At 30.9% G+C, this 20,542-nt stretch overlaps 1 protein-coding gene and 1 long non-coding RNA gene across 2 annotated transcripts in view; one reads left to right on the top strand and one right to left on the bottom strand.

Annotated features, from left to right (window-relative positions):
* The window catches only part of LOC122524104 (glutamate receptor ionotropic, kainate 2-like), a 45,946-nt gene extending 30,285 nt beyond the window's left edge, over positions 1 to 15,661 (bottom strand). Inside the window, exons 1-2 of the mRNA XM_043646188.1 lie at positions 15,248 to 15,661; positions 2,253 to 2,368 (exon numbers count right to left, since the gene is read on the bottom strand). Coding sequence (XP_043502123.1) covers positions 2,253 to 2,349 — 97 coding nt within the window. The 5' untranslated portion in view covers positions 2,350 to 2,368; positions 15,248 to 15,661. The remainder of the gene's footprint in view (positions 1 to 2,252; positions 2,369 to 15,247) is intronic.
* LOC122524105 lies at positions 4,593 to 14,536 on the top strand. Its single transcript, XR_006305458.1, has 3 exons — positions 4,593 to 4,828; positions 5,530 to 5,761; positions 14,261 to 14,536. It is a non-coding gene; the product is annotated as an uncharacterized LOC122524105 (long non-coding RNA).
* Positions 15,662 to 20,542: the final 4,881 nt, after the last annotated feature.

Consider the following 20,542-nt stretch of genomic DNA (forward strand, 5'->3'; position numbering starts at 1 on the left):
CTCGTGAAAGATAACGTTATTTTAAATATATACACGTACGTAATACTTGAAAGGCGTTTCCGAGGAAGAAAGTTGGTTGGGAAAAGGTTTCTCTCTTTCCTTTTTTTCTTTCCTTTTCTCTTTTTTTTTCGTCTGTAGGTGCAAAAGAGGGAAAACTATACCCAACTAACGTAGCTCTTTTGTAATCTACGCGTATCCCCGTTTCTAAAGTCCTTTCTACTGTTACTTTTCGTACTTTTATCTTCGGTCATACATAATTTACACGACACCCGAGGCTAACGTCATGTAAGTCCACGTTGTGTTTAAAGTCTTTTCCCTCTTACTCTGTCTCTCTTTTTTTTTCTATTTCTCTCTCTTTCTCTCTCTCTCTCTCTCTCTTACGTTTTTTGTCTTTATCTGGATAGTTTTCTCCTCTATTTTTCATTCGTTCGGATTTGTTCTTTTATCTATTTTCCACGAAATATCACACGCGCGAATAATTTATTTAACCATAATTAACATTCTTAATCGTTAATCTAAATCTTTCCAAATAAAAAATATATATTGTAAATATTTTTTTTTTTAGTACGAATATCGCATAAATTTTATATATTTCTAAAACGTTATAAAATCGTTGAAAAATATTTGTTTCATTATGTAAGCATCGTTCTTAAGTATACATACCGCTATTATATCGTTAAAATTGCGACACAATTTTCTTCTATCTTTCTTTATCTGTCCTCCGTTTGCTGTGTATATGTCTTTCTTTTTAAAAATATATATATATATAATACATATCGTGGAATTTGTCGAGTTTAGTCGACGAAAAGCTGCATATTCTTGTATTATATTCAATCTCGTGTACGTTTATTTGTGCATCGGTGTGTGTAAGTAGGATGTACCAAGAGACGAGATTCGCTTATGAAAGTCATTCGTTCTTCTCTAAATATTTGGTTATTTTCATAACAGAGAGAAAAAGAAGATAGAGTAAGACAGACTGAGAGAGTGAGAGAGAAAGGGGAAATGCAACGAATTCAAGAATGACAAATGCATATTTCTTTGACGTGAGCTAAAGAGAGGAACGTGACTTTGGCCAAGCAGTCGCATAATATGTCGATAAAGAGTGCACGAGAAGGAGTTTCTGTTTTATCCTGTAACTCTAGCTAGACTACTTTTTACATATACGTATATATATATATATATATATATATGCACGCATATGTGCACATGTTTATACGTATATATATATGTATACAGATATATGTGCTTGTATTGTAGATATGGTTTGAAGAAGAGAAGAAAGGATAAGGAAAAAGAAAGATAGGGAAAAGGGTTCAACCTTCTTTCATCCCGTCTCCTCTTCTACCTCCCTTCCCCCACCACCACTCCCATTCAAGCGACGACGCCTCGAGTGAACTTGAGAAGCTTTTTTAGATTTCTTCTGTTTTTCTTATTCCTATTTCTTTCTGTCTTTTCTTTAGATATTTCTCATCATCTTCTTCTTTTTCCTCTTCTTTTTTTTTTGCTACTTTTGACTGTTCTTTTTTCTTTTTATCTTTTTAATTTTCTTTTTACATGCTCGAGTTAGCGAATAATTTAATATCGATTTTAGAATTTTTAATATTGTTTATGTTTGAAATTGATTTGTTATGAATAGTTTATGATAGATTGTTTAATTAATCGTAGATTTTTAGTTCAGTGTTGCTTACCTTCGTCATAGTTGAATCGCAAAACTTTTATTATAGGAGATACGAATATACTGTTTAAGATTTTCTTTTTCAAGGAAATAGAATCATGCGAATCAAATTGATTAAGTTCGATATTGATAATAAAATTATTAGTAATGGAAAAGAAATATTCTATTCGTAAATAAGATTATAGGATTCTTTAGCATTATCTTTAATATTCTTCATATCTTTTGATAGATACGAAAGATCCATCATATTTTTATAATTTTTTTCTTTATTCTAAATTTACGTAAAACTCTTTTCATAATTGTTTAATCTTTTTTATTTTATTTATAATGGTTTCTTTTCTTTTTTAATTACGTCAATGTAAGCTTTGATACAGGACGATGCACGAAATTGTTTTCTTAATCTTACGTTACCGTGGTCTTTTAATGGTTTATTTTCAAAGGGATATAAAATTTAAAAAAAAGAAAAAAATGTTTAGCATAAGATTGGTTAAGGCAGGAAGTTACTTATTAAAAAAAAAAAGAAACAAAGAAAAAAAACAAAAAAGAAAAGTAAGAAGAAAAGAAAGTAATCGCTTACCAATTTTTATGGTTCGAGAAGCACCTTGATTGTATGGGAGCAGCGTTAAGAGAGTTAACGCGATGAAAGGTAGAACGTTGCGTCGATACGAAGCCATAATAGATAATGCTGCCAGTCTGTGAAAAGAGAGGATATAATTTTATTAAGGCAATTTATTAATAGAAACGTATGGGACGTTCACAACGCTTTATGAATATTATTTTTAACACCGTCATACATTTAATCTTTAAATAGTTAAAAGAAGTACTGTATCTCGCGTTATAACTTATTAATCGACCTTTGTACGCGATCAGAGTATTTCACTTTTATGAATTTATTACGCGTTTACATATTTTTCTTTTTCATCTTTTTCGTTTATTTATTTCATTGTTTTTTTTTCGTGTGTGTTCCTACGCTCGAATCGACTTTCATACGCCATCGGAATATTTAATTTGATGAATTATTATTACACGTGGGCGTAATTTTTGTTTTATATTTCATCCGAGTTTATTTTATCCTATTTTTATTAGCTTTTTTTTTTTTTTTTATAGCGAATTTTTTTTTCCTTTTTATAGCGAATCTTTTTTTTTTATACGTTTCAGATAAAATCATGAATTTTGTAAAAGAACAGTGGGCCGGGCCACTCTTATTCGCAAACATATTTTCTTTCAACGATTTTTCTGTAGATATTTCGAAAAATGTTTCATACGAGAGATATAACGTAAACAACTCAAGATTGATAGCTTCTTGCGGCTTGATTCATCCCGTCAGATATAGGGTCGAACACGCGAACCTATCATTCTTGATCTGTTTGCATGTAAATCTTCAAGGAGATCTCTACGATATAAGGTTTTCACTCGTTCAACAAGAGATACGCTTCTTTCTACGATCTTGGTATTTTCATAGGTAAAGAAAGATTTGGTCAAATATTTTTTTATCGATATTTTACTTATTCAAAAATAAAAAAATCATCACAGTTTTATCTTACTGTTAAACAAAAATTATTATTTAATGTTTTATGCTAAGAATGAAAACGAAAAATAGGCACGAGAAGGATCATTTGCTTTAGTTTGCTAAAATTGTTACTACAATTAAAATTTGAACACATTTGTCTCTTCTAATATAGATTATATTATAGAAAAATAAAATGAATATAGATTGATAAAATATTACTTTTAAACGATAGTGTACCGATTTGAAATTATACGTGATGGTGTTTGAAGTAGAAAACAAAAATTGACACGAGTAACATTCGTTTCAATTAGTTAGAATTTTTCTAATGAAAATTAACAAGCACATCACATATAATAAAATTTCATATATATTATTTATATAATAATAACATGATTGAGAACACACGAAATAACGAATAGCATCAATGTAATTATTAAAAAATGTATTTTCTCTAATGACAAGTTCCAATCTCATCGAATCGATGAATTAAAACGATCAATTGAAAGTGTCTATTTGATATCTAGGGAAGCCATTAAAATACACATATATGATATATCATCAACATAGACATTTGCAGCCCTTTGTTCATAATCTCGGGGATGAAGACGACTATCCAAGACAGTGTGGATTGTCAAGGTTTAACGATCGCAGGTCAGGACGATCAAGTTTGTAATTACAAGGGAAGCCATGCTTCTGACGGTTCACCGTAAACGACGACAACGACGACGGAGAGTAAGTTCTGTTCCATCTACTTCCGGTGAGAGACGTACACTGATATATATACATGCATATATGCGAATATATGAATGTGTTAGTTAGAACATAGAACATAGGAAAGATACTAACACCAGTCAACCAATGTCCACGAGTCGTAGTGAGCAAGCAGCTGTAAGGATGCAATGGCTGATGGCACGATGACACCTCAGTTACCCCCCTTTAACCAACCTCTCTACATCCTCTCTACACCCTCCCTACACCCTCTCTACACCCTCCCTACACTCTCTCTACACCCTCTCTACCACTTTCCTTCCAATCCCCTATCAACTCTATTTACTCCTTCTCATTCTCTCGTTCCTTCTACTCCCTTTCTCTCTCTTTTTCGCATAGAGACTTTAGTCTCTGGTTCAGTCTAACGCTTCCACGTCAAATATTCGCACGTTAGATGCTCTACTTGATCGATTTGATGTTGTTATATTTTTATTATAATTCCTTCTTCTTCCTCTTTTTAGTTAAATTTAATTGTTTTTAATAATACTCTCGAGATACTTGTGATCTTTATTTTTGGATAATGATTTTTTATTTGTGATTCGTGATAATAGTGGTTGTGGTGGTGTTTCTCTTTCATAAGCGAATTTTAGTACGTTGCGGTTCGGTGATTAAAACAAAAAAAAAGATTGTCAATGTTTAATTCGAGTTAATTTTCTTTTTTTTATATCTACTTTTGTTTATCTTCCAACGTGGACGTAGAAGAATCTAATTTGTTTGGTTTAGAACATTTTCGGCAATTATAAATGAGTATAAAGTAACGTTGTTGTAATAGATTCGTGGTTAGCTTCTATGCATAATGAAATTGTCGAAAACGTCGTTAGAATGATTTGCATCGCGTACAATAGTTTTACGGGACGTCGTTGAAAGACTAACAGGTAGACTTTCAAAATTTGCCTCGGTGGTGCTCTTTTAATTAAGGCCTTCGCTAATTAAATTCGTCTCCTAATTAGACGCAAGGAATTCCATACCACAACTCATCTTAATTTATTAGCTTCGGAGAGTTGAGAAAAATAGTATGAAGGACAGTTTTATTTAACGGATGAAAAATTCGACTACGAAATCACTGACGAGAGAGAGAGAGAGAGAGAGAGAGAGAGAGAGAATTGATCCTATTTTTATATTATTTATTTTTCAATGCTCCAAATCTTTTCTATTTTGTTTTTATTTTTTTTTTTCGTCCACAACCAATGGAAATAAAATATCGATAGAATTAAAACTCGAAACTTTTGATCGATACTCTATCGCGTTATAGTTTTTGCTTTTTCATATTCACCGATATAACTTTTATTTGTTGTTTTGTTACTGGCTAGAAACAAAATATATCAATTCGTTAAGCCCGGTGAAATTAATTTTAATTAAAAAATAATATTATATAAATGAAAATAGGATAGTTGGAATAAATTAACGTAAACATTGTTTCTTTCATTTTCTACACGCGTCACGTTTGTGATGGGAATGAAACAATTAAAATTATTTTTCATTCTTTCATGAAAAAACAAAGAGAAAAAAAAATTTCAAAAGGTAAACACAAAAAGAACTTTTCGTGATTAATTATCTCGTATTCCTCGGTTAACAGGTTAACAATGCAACATCGTGGTACGCGAGTGAACCGGGAGTGTTGTGTACCGATAGAAAAGAAAGGAAGAAAGAAGAGAGGGGAAAAAGGGAGGGAAGAGAGTGTCATTCAAAAATACTCCAGTACGAGTAATAACCAGGCAGTAGTCAACGTTACTTTCCGGATGTATGCATCAGTGCCACGTTTACGATCATAAATGTCTTCTTGATAGAGTATCGCTGGAATAAAACCGGTAATTGCCTTTTCGTACCTATATACACGTACTATATTCGTAATAGAATTCTAAATCTTAATCTACGACAAAACCAAAAGAAAAGCAAAAATTGCATAATTCATGCACGTGCGAGTTGTTATGAAATTGCTTTTTTTTTTTTTATATAAGTAATGAATAATTCAGATTGTATGTTTTCAACGAGATCTTATAATAATTTAAAAAATAAGAAAACATACAGGATTTTTTGTTTTATGTGTTAAACATATTAAAATTATGTATTCTTGGATTAATATTAAATGTGTAAATGATTTTAACACGCATAAGCCTCAAAGATAATATGCGTGTTTTGAACGTTATGACGTAAAACTGTAGAATTACATTTTTTAATTCAAATTTACACCAAGTATACGCACAGTTTTGGGATGAACGTCGCGGTATGAGTTCATAGTTTTAAGAAGAGTGAGGGATACCGCGTATAATTAAAATAATAAAAATAATTACTGGAAGAGAGTTTTTAATGAAAGTCAGAATTAATTGATAGAATACGATCGATACTTCGACGCAAAAATAAAGTAATTTATTATTCATTTTTATTTCTCCATAAAATTTTACTTAGAATTTATCTCTCTTTCTTTTTCTTTCTTTTTTTTTTTCTATGCACGAACGAACGATAACGGAAATTACAAAACGAACGGAGCGTAGTATTCTCATGAAAGGAAAGTTCACGATAGGGTCAATTCGTACTCTCGCATTACGACGCGACGACAACGTGGCAGCTATGTTAAGTAAACAAGATCATAAAGCAGAGATAGTTTAATCAAACGAAAACGATCGTTAAACTATGTATTATATAATCCAGAGCTTTGAATAAATATATGTAGCACAATAATCATCTTCGTTCTATCTATTAACGACAGAAAAATATAAAAATTCGAATTTTTTCTTATAATTTCTTTCCTTACTATTATTCAATCTCGTTTAATTAATCATTTGTTTATTTTTATTATAAACAAATTACCATCATTTTTTTTTTTATTTCTTTTTCCTTTGATTGAAAGACGATACATAATGAAATAGAAATAATAAATATTTTCCTTTTTTTATTTTATCGAATATATTACTGAAAATAGAAAACACGAAGAAAGGAAGAGAGGGGAAAAAATAAAATAAATAAATAAATAAATAAAAAGAGTAAGGGAGGGGATAGGAAAAAAGAGAAAAATTTCTCGCGCTTTTTTTTTTTCGTCTCATAATTTCCGTTGGATAACGACCGACGGAGTCGTGAACGAACGAACGACAGAACGAATGATAGAACGAAAGAACGAATGATAGAACGAAAGAACGAATGAGCGAACGATTCGCCATGTTGGAAAAGAAGGTCAAGATGAGAGAGAAGCCAAACAGCCGGCTTCGGTGCGACGTGATTTTTATCGGATACAGAAATACCCTCGGCCAGTGTACCCTCGTCGTCGAGAAATCTGTGTCAATCCTTCTTAATGATCTCCACTCGGCATTCCGAGTGAGAGATCGTAACGATCCGTGAGCGGTGAATTTGTCTAATTGACTTCTCTCCCTTCAAAGCCAACCGATAAGAAGATAAGAGAGAGAGAGAGAGAGAGAGAGAGAGAGAGAAAGTACTTCGAACTCGATAAATTATTTTCTTTTCACTCCCCTCCTATCTTATTTTATTTTTATTAGACACCTTCGATCCTCCGAGAGAGAAGGCATTGACCTCTCCTTTAATGTAGATTTAGTATCGAGACCAGCAATTAGCGATGAGTCTCGATCGTTAAAATTAACATGGGCTTTATTTAGTTATTCATTATTAAATAATCGTTTTTTTATTTTATTTTATTTTTCCTTTTTTGTTAAAATATTTGTTACCAGTTAAAATATTTTCTTTTCTATCTTTTACTGAATGGTATTAGATGTCGTGGAGAAATCAGTGATAATAAGAAAACTTATTCGACAGATTTAATTGGTTGTATCATACGAATGCATATGTATTGATTATGTTTTTGATATTGATTTTGATTATAAATCGGTGATTGTTTTTCGAAGGATTTCTCATTGGAAATATATTTTATTTTTAAGAAAGATGATCAGATAGAGGATTAAACTTATGGGACAGATTCGATTGGTTAAATAATATCGTATTGACGAAATTTGGTTACATTTTTATCTATGTTTTTTTTTTCTTCTTGTTTCTACATTTTCCATTTCTTCTTTCTTTTTTTTATATTTTAATTTTTATTTTCGATAGTTGTTTTTCGTGTCGATCGATAATAATTGCTGACTACCCGCATATTTCTCGTTGCTCTTCATTCGAACTCGGTGCGTGAGAGTTTTCGCGTGTTCACGCTTGTGTTCCAAACGAACGCAACGTTACATGTGGGTAATAAAAAATGCTCGTGGAGAAGCATCATGGGAGAGACAGAAAGAGAGAGAGAGAGAGAGAGAGAGAAAGGTAGAAAATTGTAACACGGAAAACGCAGTGAACGCAAGGGAATTTCAATGCGTTTCGAACAGTAGTTCGAACGGTGATTGATACGCAAGTATTATACATGCTTCTGACGTTTTGTTTGCAAACCCCTATTGCACCTCTAGCCATATTAGAAATGTAAAAAACATGAGAGACTGTACGCTATCGATAAACATCTCTCGATCCCTTGATACTAGTTATCTCGCGTAGTATTCCAATTTTTATAGGAAATATTCTATTCCAGAAACAAAAGTTTTTCCTTCCATTGTTCTACAATAATATTTTTTCAAAGCTAATATTTAAAGAAAAAAAAAATTATTGCGTTAATAATGATAGGCAAGATTGCAATAATGAACAAAAAAAAATTAATAAGGTATGATTCTAATAATAAGATTTGAAGATTCTCATATTGAATCTATGGGAATAAGTAAATAATAATTATACGAACCATAACATATGATATGATAGTAATTAAATATTTTTCTATTGATAATTTTGGAAAATGTTTGAAATACATATGCACGTGTATCAAAGAATAAAAGTTTTTGCGCAAAGTTTATTTATTTCATTTGTATTATTATTTCATTGTAATTGTTTTTTGTATTTAATTAAAAAATAAATATGTATTTAAAAGTTATAATTGTAATAACAATATTTGAAGATTGTTATGTTGAATTTATAAGATTAAATGAATAATAATTAATTGTATGAATCTTCACGTAGTTTGACCATAATCGTATATTTTTCTATTCCAAATTTTTTTCACAATTTTTTATTGATGTCTATTACGTATAAAAGTTTGTTTAAAATTTGCGTTATATTATTGTATTCATCCAATGTTTTAGAAGTAAGTTTAGATAAAGTAAGATATGTGAGAAAGACGAGAGTACAAAAGGTTCGAGTTTAAACTTGAGAGAAGCACGGTATGAATAGCAGCTCTTACAAGTGTATACGTTAGCGTTTTCGTTGAATATGTAACGTTAAATTTGCGTCTGCTTACGGTCAGAGACTGCATTTCGGACCTATTGAATTCCTTGGAAAGTTTAAATTGGCAGTCTATTTGTCTCGCTTCGTGCCACTTTACCAGAACCTTGAGTTTTAATTTTATAGGGGGCCTCCTAATAAAGAGATGAAAAAATTTGTTCGCGTGCATCATCCATTTCACTCTAACTTTATCTTATTTTTTTGTTAAAAAGTAATTTAAATGTTCCAATAAAAATTCATGATTGCATTCTTTCTACGATTAATGTCAAAAATATTAACAAAAATATTTCAAAAAATTATAATATATAATCTTTTTCATATTTTAATTGTAAATATTGTATTATACACAATTTTGGTATCGTGTAAAATTGTGAATAATTTTTATTATTTTTATAAATTAAATGTGAAAGGTTTTGGATTTAGTTATCATTTATGTACAAATCTTTGAAATTTGTGTATTTTTGTAAAAAGGTCGATGACCTCGTTGGCTAGCGAGGCTCCTAGTTTCATCGTTTCGTATACTTTTATACTATAATTCGTAGGATATTCTGAACTGTGTCGGTTGAAATTTAACATAGAGAGAAGTTAATGGTAAAACGTGCATCGAGATTTTACATTATCGTGCCAGCAGCAAAGTGACACAGTAGCAACAGTAGTAACAGCAGTCGGGACGAACATTACTCTAGTTACCAGTTATATGGCTTAATGTTGACCAATTACACACGAGAACTTTGATACACAGGATGTAACTGTTTAATGCACAAATATTACATAAATTCGTATCACGCAAAATATTAATGTATATTTCATAAGTTAAATACATTTTTAAAAAGAAATTTAATATATAGATAGATTTGAATTATGATAATATTTATTAAAATACTTTCTTTTACAAATGGTAAGGAAAGGTTCGTAAAATTTGTTAGATCTTTCTTTTGATTTTTAAAGAGAAAATAAATTTTTGACTCGACAAACGGACACGTTTCAATGGAGCGAACAAAAAAATCACAATCGTAACACGGTCCCCGGTATCGTCTGTTGACACAAACCAGACGATGAAAATTTATACCGCGAAAATAGAGTGAAAATGAACAGGGAGAGAGAGAGAGAGGGAGAAAGAGAATAAGGGAGTGAGATAAAAAAAAGAGTATTGAAAAATCGATGGAACGTGTCGAATGTTTTCGTGGTAAAAACGCTATCATCAAATGGACCAAGTATTTGACCATCGGTTGTGTGACTGTGTGTTTGTTCAGCAGTCTAATAAATAAGCGAACGAGTTTTCAGTATTTTTGGTTTGGTGAAAAGTAGCCAAATTTGTCGAATCCCTTTTATGTTCTACATCGATCGACGCTATAGCTAGCGAAAGTACTAATAAGCTGTTTCCTCGTTCGTTAGAAAATGATTTTATGTTAAACTTTGTTGGTGTGAGACAAGAGAGAGTTGTTCATCGATCGAGAGTAAAACTCAAACGAGACACGTACGTTCGTTTGTTATATTTAGAGATTTCAAAGTTGACTTTGGAACTATGTACATAGTACGTCCATGGTACGTGTTGATTATTTGATGGTCAATTTCATTCCAATGAAATATAATAAATCTAAAACTTTGATTCAATAATTCGTAATATTTAACACGCGTAATTTGTACGAACATTCGATCTTATCGTGTAATTAATTAAACCATTTTATAATTTAAGTGTACTTTCATCCAACTCTAGATTAAAAAACCGAAAATATTTTACTATCAATTAAGTACTTTTGATTACGGGTTAAATTGTCTAATTAATAAATGACAATAATTTAATTAAAATATTTCAAGCGTAATAACGTGTTGTATACGACAATGAACATTCATTTTCTATCGATATATTTATTATTTAACTTAATACTTGATCTTCAAAATTTGATTATCGTATTCACATATACAATATACCCACACATATCTATTAAAAAAATTATTCCAATTATATCAATTGGTACTATGCCAAAAGAGCTAGTATCCAGTAAACATTCGAGACTCGAAAGAAAAAAAGAAGTAGAAAAAAAAGAAAGAAAACTAGCGTGTTGACGAGAAAAAAATGGCCGAGGGTTATGGTCGTAAGGATTTCGCAATTACCATGTCGATATTCATTATTTGCGCATGTATGCTAGTTCATTATTACTTGATTTTTTTCTCTCTCTCTTTCTCTCTTTCTCTCTAATTTCATACACACTCTCATTCATACACTTTCGTGAAGTGTCAACGTGTGTAGAAAATCTATGTCGTGTGAAAGATGTAAAGAAGGAGAAAAGTTAAGTGTGTTGGTGGTGGTAGTGGTGGTGGTGGTGGTGGTGGTGGTATGGAAGGAAGGCAGGGAGAGGAGTATGACGAGCGTTTAAAAAAATGTTTCCACAGTATTCAGTCAGTCACGTCGGAGTGCAAACGCTCGCGGCTGTAGTATCAACATCAGCAACTGTATTAGTAGCAGTAACACGCTCGAAACTTCTCTCTTTCTTTTTCTATTTCTCTTTCTCTCTCTCTCTTTTTTGAACGTATGTGCTAGGATGTTAGTGCGTAGCTCGTCAAAAAGGGAAAGCTCGCTTGAATTTTGTATGCAAATAAACTCGGAAAAGAGAGCGGGCTAGACGCGTCCGGTTTAAGGACACCGTTGCATTGCAACGGACTGTGCTTGACGTCAAAGAAAAACTTTCTTTTTCATTTTCTTCCTCTTTCTCTTTCTATTTCTCTCTCTTTTTTTCTCTATTTTTATTTTATTTTTTATCCCGTCTTTTTAGTTTTCGTTCTACGTCCGTATATGTTTACATGTATGTTTTAACGTGCGCACACACACACACACACACACATATATAGGTATACACGTTTAAAGTGTATCTTCGTGATATTACGTTATAGGTTGAGAGGTGTGAAAACTGACACGTTCGTGGCATAAACCATCACTTTTTTTTTTATGTTTTCCTTTCTTGTTGTCTTTTATTTCTTTTTCTCTCTCTCTCTCTTTCTCTCTCTCTTTGCTCTTCTTTTTCCTATATTAAATGTTACTCCTGTCATTCGTTCCAAAATTATATTATATATATATAAACATTTTCTTTTTTTTATTATTATTATTAAGGATCGAATATTATAATTTTTTAATATCAGATTTGATTGAAATAAATTTTAGTAAAAGCTTGTTATAAATATTTATACTTTTTACAGGTTTATGATGTTACTACTGATCTGTCTGTCTTGAACAGATCTTTACCTACTTAAAATCTAAATACTCGTATTCGCTCGCTAACGATTCATTTATTTATTTATTACACACTTTGCATGCAATTTTAATTAGTGAATATTTTATAATAATGTAGATATATTAACACACTTATTTTAATCATCGTATTTAATTTTATTTAATTTTTCTTAGTAGCATCGTTGAAATTATTTTATGTATCTCTGATGTTTCAGATATGTTCAGTGTGTGTGTGTGTGTGCGCGCGCGTGGGTGTGTGTGTGTCAGTAATTTTTCGAATTTAATTAAAATGGATTATAACACATAACACTAGGGACCTACTATTATCACTATACTTATCATTTATTCGTTATGTTGCTCATATATAACTAAAAATTTCGTTAGGGATTATATTCAATTATGGTTGAATGTTTATCTAGCATCTAACTACCTGCCTGCCTACCTGTTTACATACGTGAGATTGCTTAAAGCCAATTTGATATTTCAATTGGGAATAATTCCAGGCTAATCAATTAGCCAATTAATTTCATACCAAGCGTTTTCGTGGAACGGTAAGCATTCTATAATATAATGCGTGCTTCAACATATGGATATTATTATATATGTGTTTCGATAGTTAACTGTTTATATTCTACTACACATACTACTACACACTGAAACATATTGTATCAATATGCTAAAATAAACTAAAAATAAATTCAATTATTTATTCGAAACGTTATCATTTATTGAGCAGTGTCTAAACGGTGAATAAAAAATTCGTTAGATTTTTATTATTTTTTAATTAAAAATCATAAATACGTTCTTTCTCTTTTTCATGTTAACTTTTTAGACTGAATTACAATACAATGAATTCGATTATTTATTTGAAACGTTATTGTTTATAGAATTTTATTCCGTACGGTACACGAAAATTTCGTTAGATTTTTGTTATTTATTTTTTTTTTTTATAATTTTATTTTGTTTTAATTAAAAAACATGTTGGTGTTTTTTTTTTCCGTTATGTAAACTTTAGATCGAACTACTTTCGAAGAATCGACAAATTCAATTGGCTGGCTACATTTCGATCTGCCTTGAGTATTCACGTTGGTTTTGTTGTTCGGTGATTGTCGAGAAATTGCATATCGTACGATACGTGCTCTCTTGAGAATTTCATAGTATGTATAGATGTAAATACATAGGTATAACGATAGTATGTATGTATACATATGTATACATATATACGTACATGTAGAACGTGATCGTAAGAATAAGAAAATTTCAAATGATTATGTCAGAATAGAAAATGTGTTTTGTCTTGATAAAAATATTTAGAAATGAAATATATTGTTTCTTACAAAATTGTTCTAATCATAATAAAAATTCCAAGGGTACAATATATTTCTATTTTATTTTTATTCGTACTATCCTACCTTTTTTACATACAAAATTTATTTTTATATTTATATCTATATAGACTTACGCGTGTTTTGCATATAAATTCGAATTTGCGTAGATTAGATTTCGAATAAAAATGCTAGAATTCAATCTGGGCTGGTAGAAAAATGATTTTGGAAGTTTAAATGTAAATCATTTTTCATAGTATTTCATAGGTTTGACAATTGGAAATCCTAGCAAACGTTGTAGGTGTAAATATTTATGTTCAGATTGTAATCGTCGATAGGAATCCAATGAATCACGTCATATAAAACGGTCGATCTCGTTCTATCGGACAACATACATACACACACACACAAACAAATACACATACAAATGGCTCAATGCTATCTACTCCATTGTGAGGTTTATGGTTCTTTACTGCAAGCTTCCGTTCTTTTTCCAGGAGATTCGCACACTTTCACGGATAACGGCCTCGATAGATTACTCCGTGGAACTCGAGACCTTTTCGTATCTCTTCCGGAGTTACTCTTACTATGTGCAAGAAAAAGAAAGAGAAAGAGAAAGAGAGAGAGAAAGAGAGAGTAAAAATGCTTTTTGAAGCATCGAAGATATTAGAAGGGCGTATGTAGTGAAAAGTAAAATTGATTTTCTCGTCGCGTCACATCTGCTGGTGTTCTTCAAAAAAGTAAAATAAAATAAAAAATAAGAGAAAAAAAAAGAAAAGAATTCAAGGAAAGCAAAAAAAAATTTGACAATCGTCGAATCATGATAAATTTCTCCAAAGTATTATCCACTTGTTTGTTTATTTAAATTACAATAATTTTGTTTAAGTTTTCAATCCGTATGTGTGTGTGTGTGTGTGATAATGATAAATTTCCTTAAATGTTAAATAATAAATGAAGCTTATCAGGATGTATCCTTTTGTTCATTGAAATAAAGCCGATCCAATTTTCTCAGTGAGTTCGGCTCGGTTCGTGTCGCGTGTTACGAACTGGCACTTAATTACATCCGAATTCAACACAATTAGCGGGGGATGCAGTGGGTAAAACGGAAACACGAGCTAGCGTTTACATTTGGCTTTCATAGATTTCGCGATAGAGGGGAAGTTGTGTAGCGTAGTGTTGTGTTGTGTTGTTGTTGTGTTGTTGTTGTAGATCCTGCAAATTTTCGATACGAATGGAGAATAATTATGGTATTATGTACGACTGCGTGTATTAGATCGAATGCAAAATTGTGCGATTCGTATGAAGTATAATATTATGTTTTGTTTCACATTTAACACGATCGTCTCCTTTCTAATCAAAAAAGTAATTTATAATGAGTTACTAAAAATATTATTAAATTCAAGGTTTTCACGAACGAACGAACAAACACGATGATGATATTTGAATGCTAATGTTATACTAATTGTAATTAATTGAATACCTACCGTTTTCACGATCAGTTTAAAGATGAACGAATGATTGAAGTAGAATCAATCATGCGATTATAATTAGATAAATAATCACTCACTGATTTATTTCTATCAGTTTTTATTTTTAATGCTATTATAATTCAAAGGTATGATATTATTTTTATGAACCCACGAACACACACATCGTTGCACATTAAAAGTTGATGATATTTCTGTTATGTGGTTTAATTTGTTAACAATTTTTTTTGGTATGTTTTTAAACGATATCGAAAGACACATGAAATATATTCAAGAGAAAAGTATTCATTCGTTCTTAGCAGTAGTTCCACTATGCTGATGGCGACTCTGCCACGTACTGATCTAAATTTGTCGTGGATCAACCTAAATACATTCCACGTCTTCCCTCGTTCGTTTCGTTCGTTCGTTCGTTCGTTCCAACGAACGTATATACACGCACGTTCATTCTAGAAAGTATTGAAAACAATAATAGAAAAAACAAATTTATTCACATTTTTTATGATAATACAAAATATACGCTTCAATTTTTATTCTTTACATTAAAATATCCTAGGAAAAAAAAAGAAAAACCCTTCACGTACTCCAGACTCCCAATTTATTAATTAAGAATTTGATTAAAATTTTCAAACGAACCAATTACGAACGATTGGATTGATGAAAAAATTGTCAAATGTTCCAATAAAACATAGAGAGAGAGAGAAAGAGAGAGAGAGAGATGACCAATTATAAGACTATTACGTATTCGGATTGTCGATGAAACACTTGACGCAAATTAAAAAGTTTACGGACGTTGGCTGACACGAAAATGTTTCTCATTGTCTCGGAGTTTTACTAGCCGATGACGGGAGAGGAAGAAAGAAAAAGAAAAAAAAAGGAAAAAAAAGAAGAAAAACCAAACGACATATAAAACAGGGAAAGATGAAGTGAAAGGAGAGAAAAAGGGAGAAAGTAGGAGGGTTGATAGAGGTGTTCGGAGAACGGGAATAGTGTGAGGGGGAAATCGGGGGAAGGGGGAGGGTAGGCTTGAGGGGTGAAACTCTCACGAAACGAATTTGATGCGCGAATTAATTAGTCGCGTGGAATACCGGTCATTATAACCGGCATGCGACTACTAATTTCATTAGCTACTCGCGTTGGCGTACCAGAAGTACTAATTGGTTAATTACGAAAGTAAAGGCGTATGTATCCCATATACTTCGTCACTCTCATTTCTCTCTCTTTCTCTTTCCCTTTCTCTTTCTCTTTCTCTTTCTCACTCACTCACCCACTCAATATTTTCTTCTTCTTTTTTTTTACTTTTAGGACGAGACGCAAACGAGATTTCATTATATCGAATATACGTATACGTTTAATCGAGTTTTAATCGCGAGAAACGAATCAAAAAATACGTTTCAAAGTTGTACGAAAAAAAATGAATAGATTTGAAAATATGTTTCAGAAGGTAAAATCGTTACTTTGAATGTTTTCAAGCGTAAACGAAATTCGTCCAGTCTTTTCGAGAAGTTTGTCTAGCAAATTTTGTCGTAACTATATATATATATATATATGTTTTTTTTTGTTTTTATTTTTCTTTTCTTTCTGCGTCTTCCTTTACATCTGTTTTTCTTTTTCAAAAGCTGAATTCTTCAAAGCAACTTCGAATCTTAATTACTTGATGCAACCAGTGTGACATAAAGCCACTTTGTTTGTTGTTTGTTTGAGATTATTATTTATTCTTTATATTTTATGATTTTTTCGATTAACGGTATATTTTATTTAATAGGGAAACAAGTTAAAAGATAGGTCCTATATAAATATGATATCTTCTTGTTTTTCTTTTTATCTCTTTACTTATTGGGGTAAATTGTAACAAATAATTAGAATTATTTCTTTTTGCCAAGATGATTATTATTAAAAAAAAAGAAGAAGAAAATATTGAGTGAGTGAGTGAGTCAGTGAGAAAGAGAAAGAGAAAGAGAAAGGAAAAGAGAAATTTCATTCTGTCATATTTTCATGTAGAAAAAGTTATTAAATTATTATAAAGACGTCATCTTTTTGTATGATAGAAAAAGTAAGAGATGGAATAGATAATTATATTCTTTTTTTTTATTATATGTATAGGGATACGTTTATTTAAAAAATCAGACTGACCCAGCCGGAAGTTGTAAGACTGGTATTGAGGTTTTATCCTTTTTCTTTTTAATTTTTTCTTTTTTAAACGGGAAGATGGCATTAAGTAAACCAGTTACGTTTTGACTATCAATCACTTTTGGACGAAATAGCACACACGTATTCGAAAGTTCTTCTCTTCTTCTTCTTCTTCTTGCCTCGGAGAAGGATTCCGTGGACTTTCGAGTAGCAAATTAAAATCGATCGAAGTTCAAAGCGTTCACATTCGCTTACTTTACAGAAACCAGCTCGTATTACTTTGTCAACGTCGTTTCCAAACGTCGAACGTGATCGTTGCTTTCCACCCATTTTGTCGCCTTTAACCTTCCAAATCTTCGTCTTTAAGTGTCTTGAAAAAAATATAATCAATTTCAAAACTTGTAAAAAAAGAAAAAAAAATATATATCTATGATTTACCTTATGTATTTATTTAATTTAATTTTATTTATTTAATATTAAGGTTTAATTTGATATAATGAGATGAGATAGAATAAAATAGTAAGTATCTATAATCGTCTAAACTAATAATTAATCAACTTGTTGTGTTATGTGTTATTTTAAACGTCGTGATTAACAAAGATATCGTCGTACTTAATTCTTCGTTTTCGTCGTCTTTCGTCCTCTTTCGTCTTCTTTCACATACAAACACTCTTCGTACAAACAATACAATATCCAATGCGCCTTTCTAGTCTTTTTCATCATCTATATATATTCATCACTCTCTCCATCATTTCCTTGCATTCTTTTTCAAAATTTCCTGACCATTCTCGATCATAACAAATCTGGATTCTTCTTGTACTTCCGTTCGGGAATGTTCGTGAGGTTTCGATGCGATCGCATATTAGGCGATAGGTCCAAGTGGTGTCACCTTAAAAATAAAACATATGCATTCCTGTCTAGAGAAATGGTCTCTTTCTCTTTTATCCTACAATAAACTCTCATACACTCATACCAATATCATCACACATATGACAAATAAAGAATAACATTTCCTTAGTGGTACTTATAAGGAAATCGTCTATCGAGATTTCTAGAAATATCGATGCACTCACTTCTCGAATTTTCTCTCACCCTCACATACATATAAAAAGAACTAGCAAAAAGGAAACATTGAACAATCGAACATATTGTATTTATTCGAAATGGAAGTATACGAAGAAATTTATTGATAAATAAATAACAAGTAGTTAATTCCGTAAGTTTTTTTTTTTCGTATTCAGCTCTTAATAATTAATAATTGATTGAAGTAATTATTTACTCTATAAAAAGCTAATTGGCAATAATATGATATGCGTTCCAAGCAAAATTCACGTAGAATTATATAGACAACAAAATAAAAAGAGTAGATTTCCACTTTATGATAAATATTTCGAAATAAATTCTACGAAAATCATGGTGAAGTAGAATTAAAAAAAATAAATAATAATCAAAAGAAATATTTACAATCGTTCGAATTGGAAATAATTAATAATTTTAATTAACGATGAAATCGTTTAAGATATTTTCCACGATTTCGCATGTGGTTTTACATAAATCATCGTATCTATATCCTCCTGATAAGAAAGTTAAAACGCTAGTTTGAGAAATGTTACGCCGATGAATTTTTTGTTTTAGTTTCACGGCTCCGCGTGCCACCGTAGGTTGACATCATAATTCTCTTATGGTTTCGTGGTCTGCATGTGCTAGTTCGTGGGTTAAACGTTTATAAACGTATTGCCTTGCGTTGTATTAAAGGAAAGAAATGAAAATAAAATCGAAAAAGAAGGAACAAACAAACCAAAGCGAAAAAAATTCGTAACCGAGTTTTAATAAAAATTATCATCTATTTTGAATTCTGGTCAGGAAACACGAGCTGACCTTTACGAGAGTGTTTGTAAACGTGTAAAAAGCTTTCCATTAAAAAAGGGAAAGTGTTGGTGGTGGAAATAAGATTTAAGGTGTCAAGAGAGAAAGAAAAAAAGTTGTTTATTTTAAATATGAAATGAGAACTTTTAAATAAATTTTCATATTTTTTATTATGGGATCTAGCATTTTCATGCTAATTAAATAAGTATTCGTGAAGAAGTTGATTAAGGGTTCTGAGTCCTGGTCCTTTCAGTTCAGTGGCCTAATATATTTTCACGAATCTTATATTATTTACTTATAATTTGAAGTCTTAAATTTTGAAGACAATTTAAATTTCATTCGCATACTTCAAATATTCCCTTCTTGTAAATTCATATATATCCTAATTATTTCCTAAAACAACTAGTTTAAATGAATAGTGAAATGATTTTTGTATGCTTTCCCTAAAACGCCCAGTTATCTCGTGTAAGATTTAGGGTTTTCACGATTTAACTGAAGTATATAATAGAATATAACGGTAACATATATAACAACTGAACAAATTAAATGACTTTTCAAGGGTTTTGTATTAAAGTTCATTTGAATTTGCGAGATATCATTTCTTTTTATAATTATCCTAACAATACTTTTTTACAATTTATGCTTATTTCTAAACCATCTCTATACGTTGCTTCAGCCGGAATTTTTTCCTAGTTAAAAATCGTAGTACAGCAAGGGGGTTAATTTCATTAAATGAAAATTCGATAAAATTTACGAACCCCAGTTTTTCATGTAAGCTGTTAAAATATTCGTTGAATTCCAGCATATTTGAGCCTTCTCGGATTTGATTGTGAATTCTAATTAAGAGACGTAAATCGAAAAACAGTTAGAGTATACTCGAGGAAAAAGGAAGGGAAATTCGAGTATTAAAAGTATCGTTTAACGTATTTAAAATCCTAATCTTAATTTCATCTATCCTTTTTTTATTTTATTTACGGTTCCTTCTTCTTGTTTCTCGCATTTTCCTCTACCCTTTTTCTTTTTATCTCTTTTTTTTCGTCCATTTGGTTTAAATCGTTCATTTATCTACGTACTTTTCGTTCGTTTCTCACTTATAAATAAATTTTCTATCTCTTTCGTACATCTATCTATATATTTTTTTTCCTTCTTTTTTTTTGTCAACATTTTTATCGTTATATTCTAAAACGAGTTTATCGTGGATTCATGTAACGTGGAATGAAAGACGAGCAAATCGTCCTCTTTTTCAAAAACTCGTCCTTCTTTCTGTAGGAAAGCTTCTATAGGATAGATTCTAAATCC

This window comes from Polistes fuscatus, unplaced genomic scaffold (assembly GCF_010416935.1).
Source record: "Polistes fuscatus isolate 324 unplaced genomic scaffold, CU_Pfus_HIC Scaffold7, whole genome shotgun sequence".
NCBI lineage: Eukaryota > Metazoa > Arthropoda > Insecta > Hymenoptera > Vespidae > Polistes > Polistes fuscatus.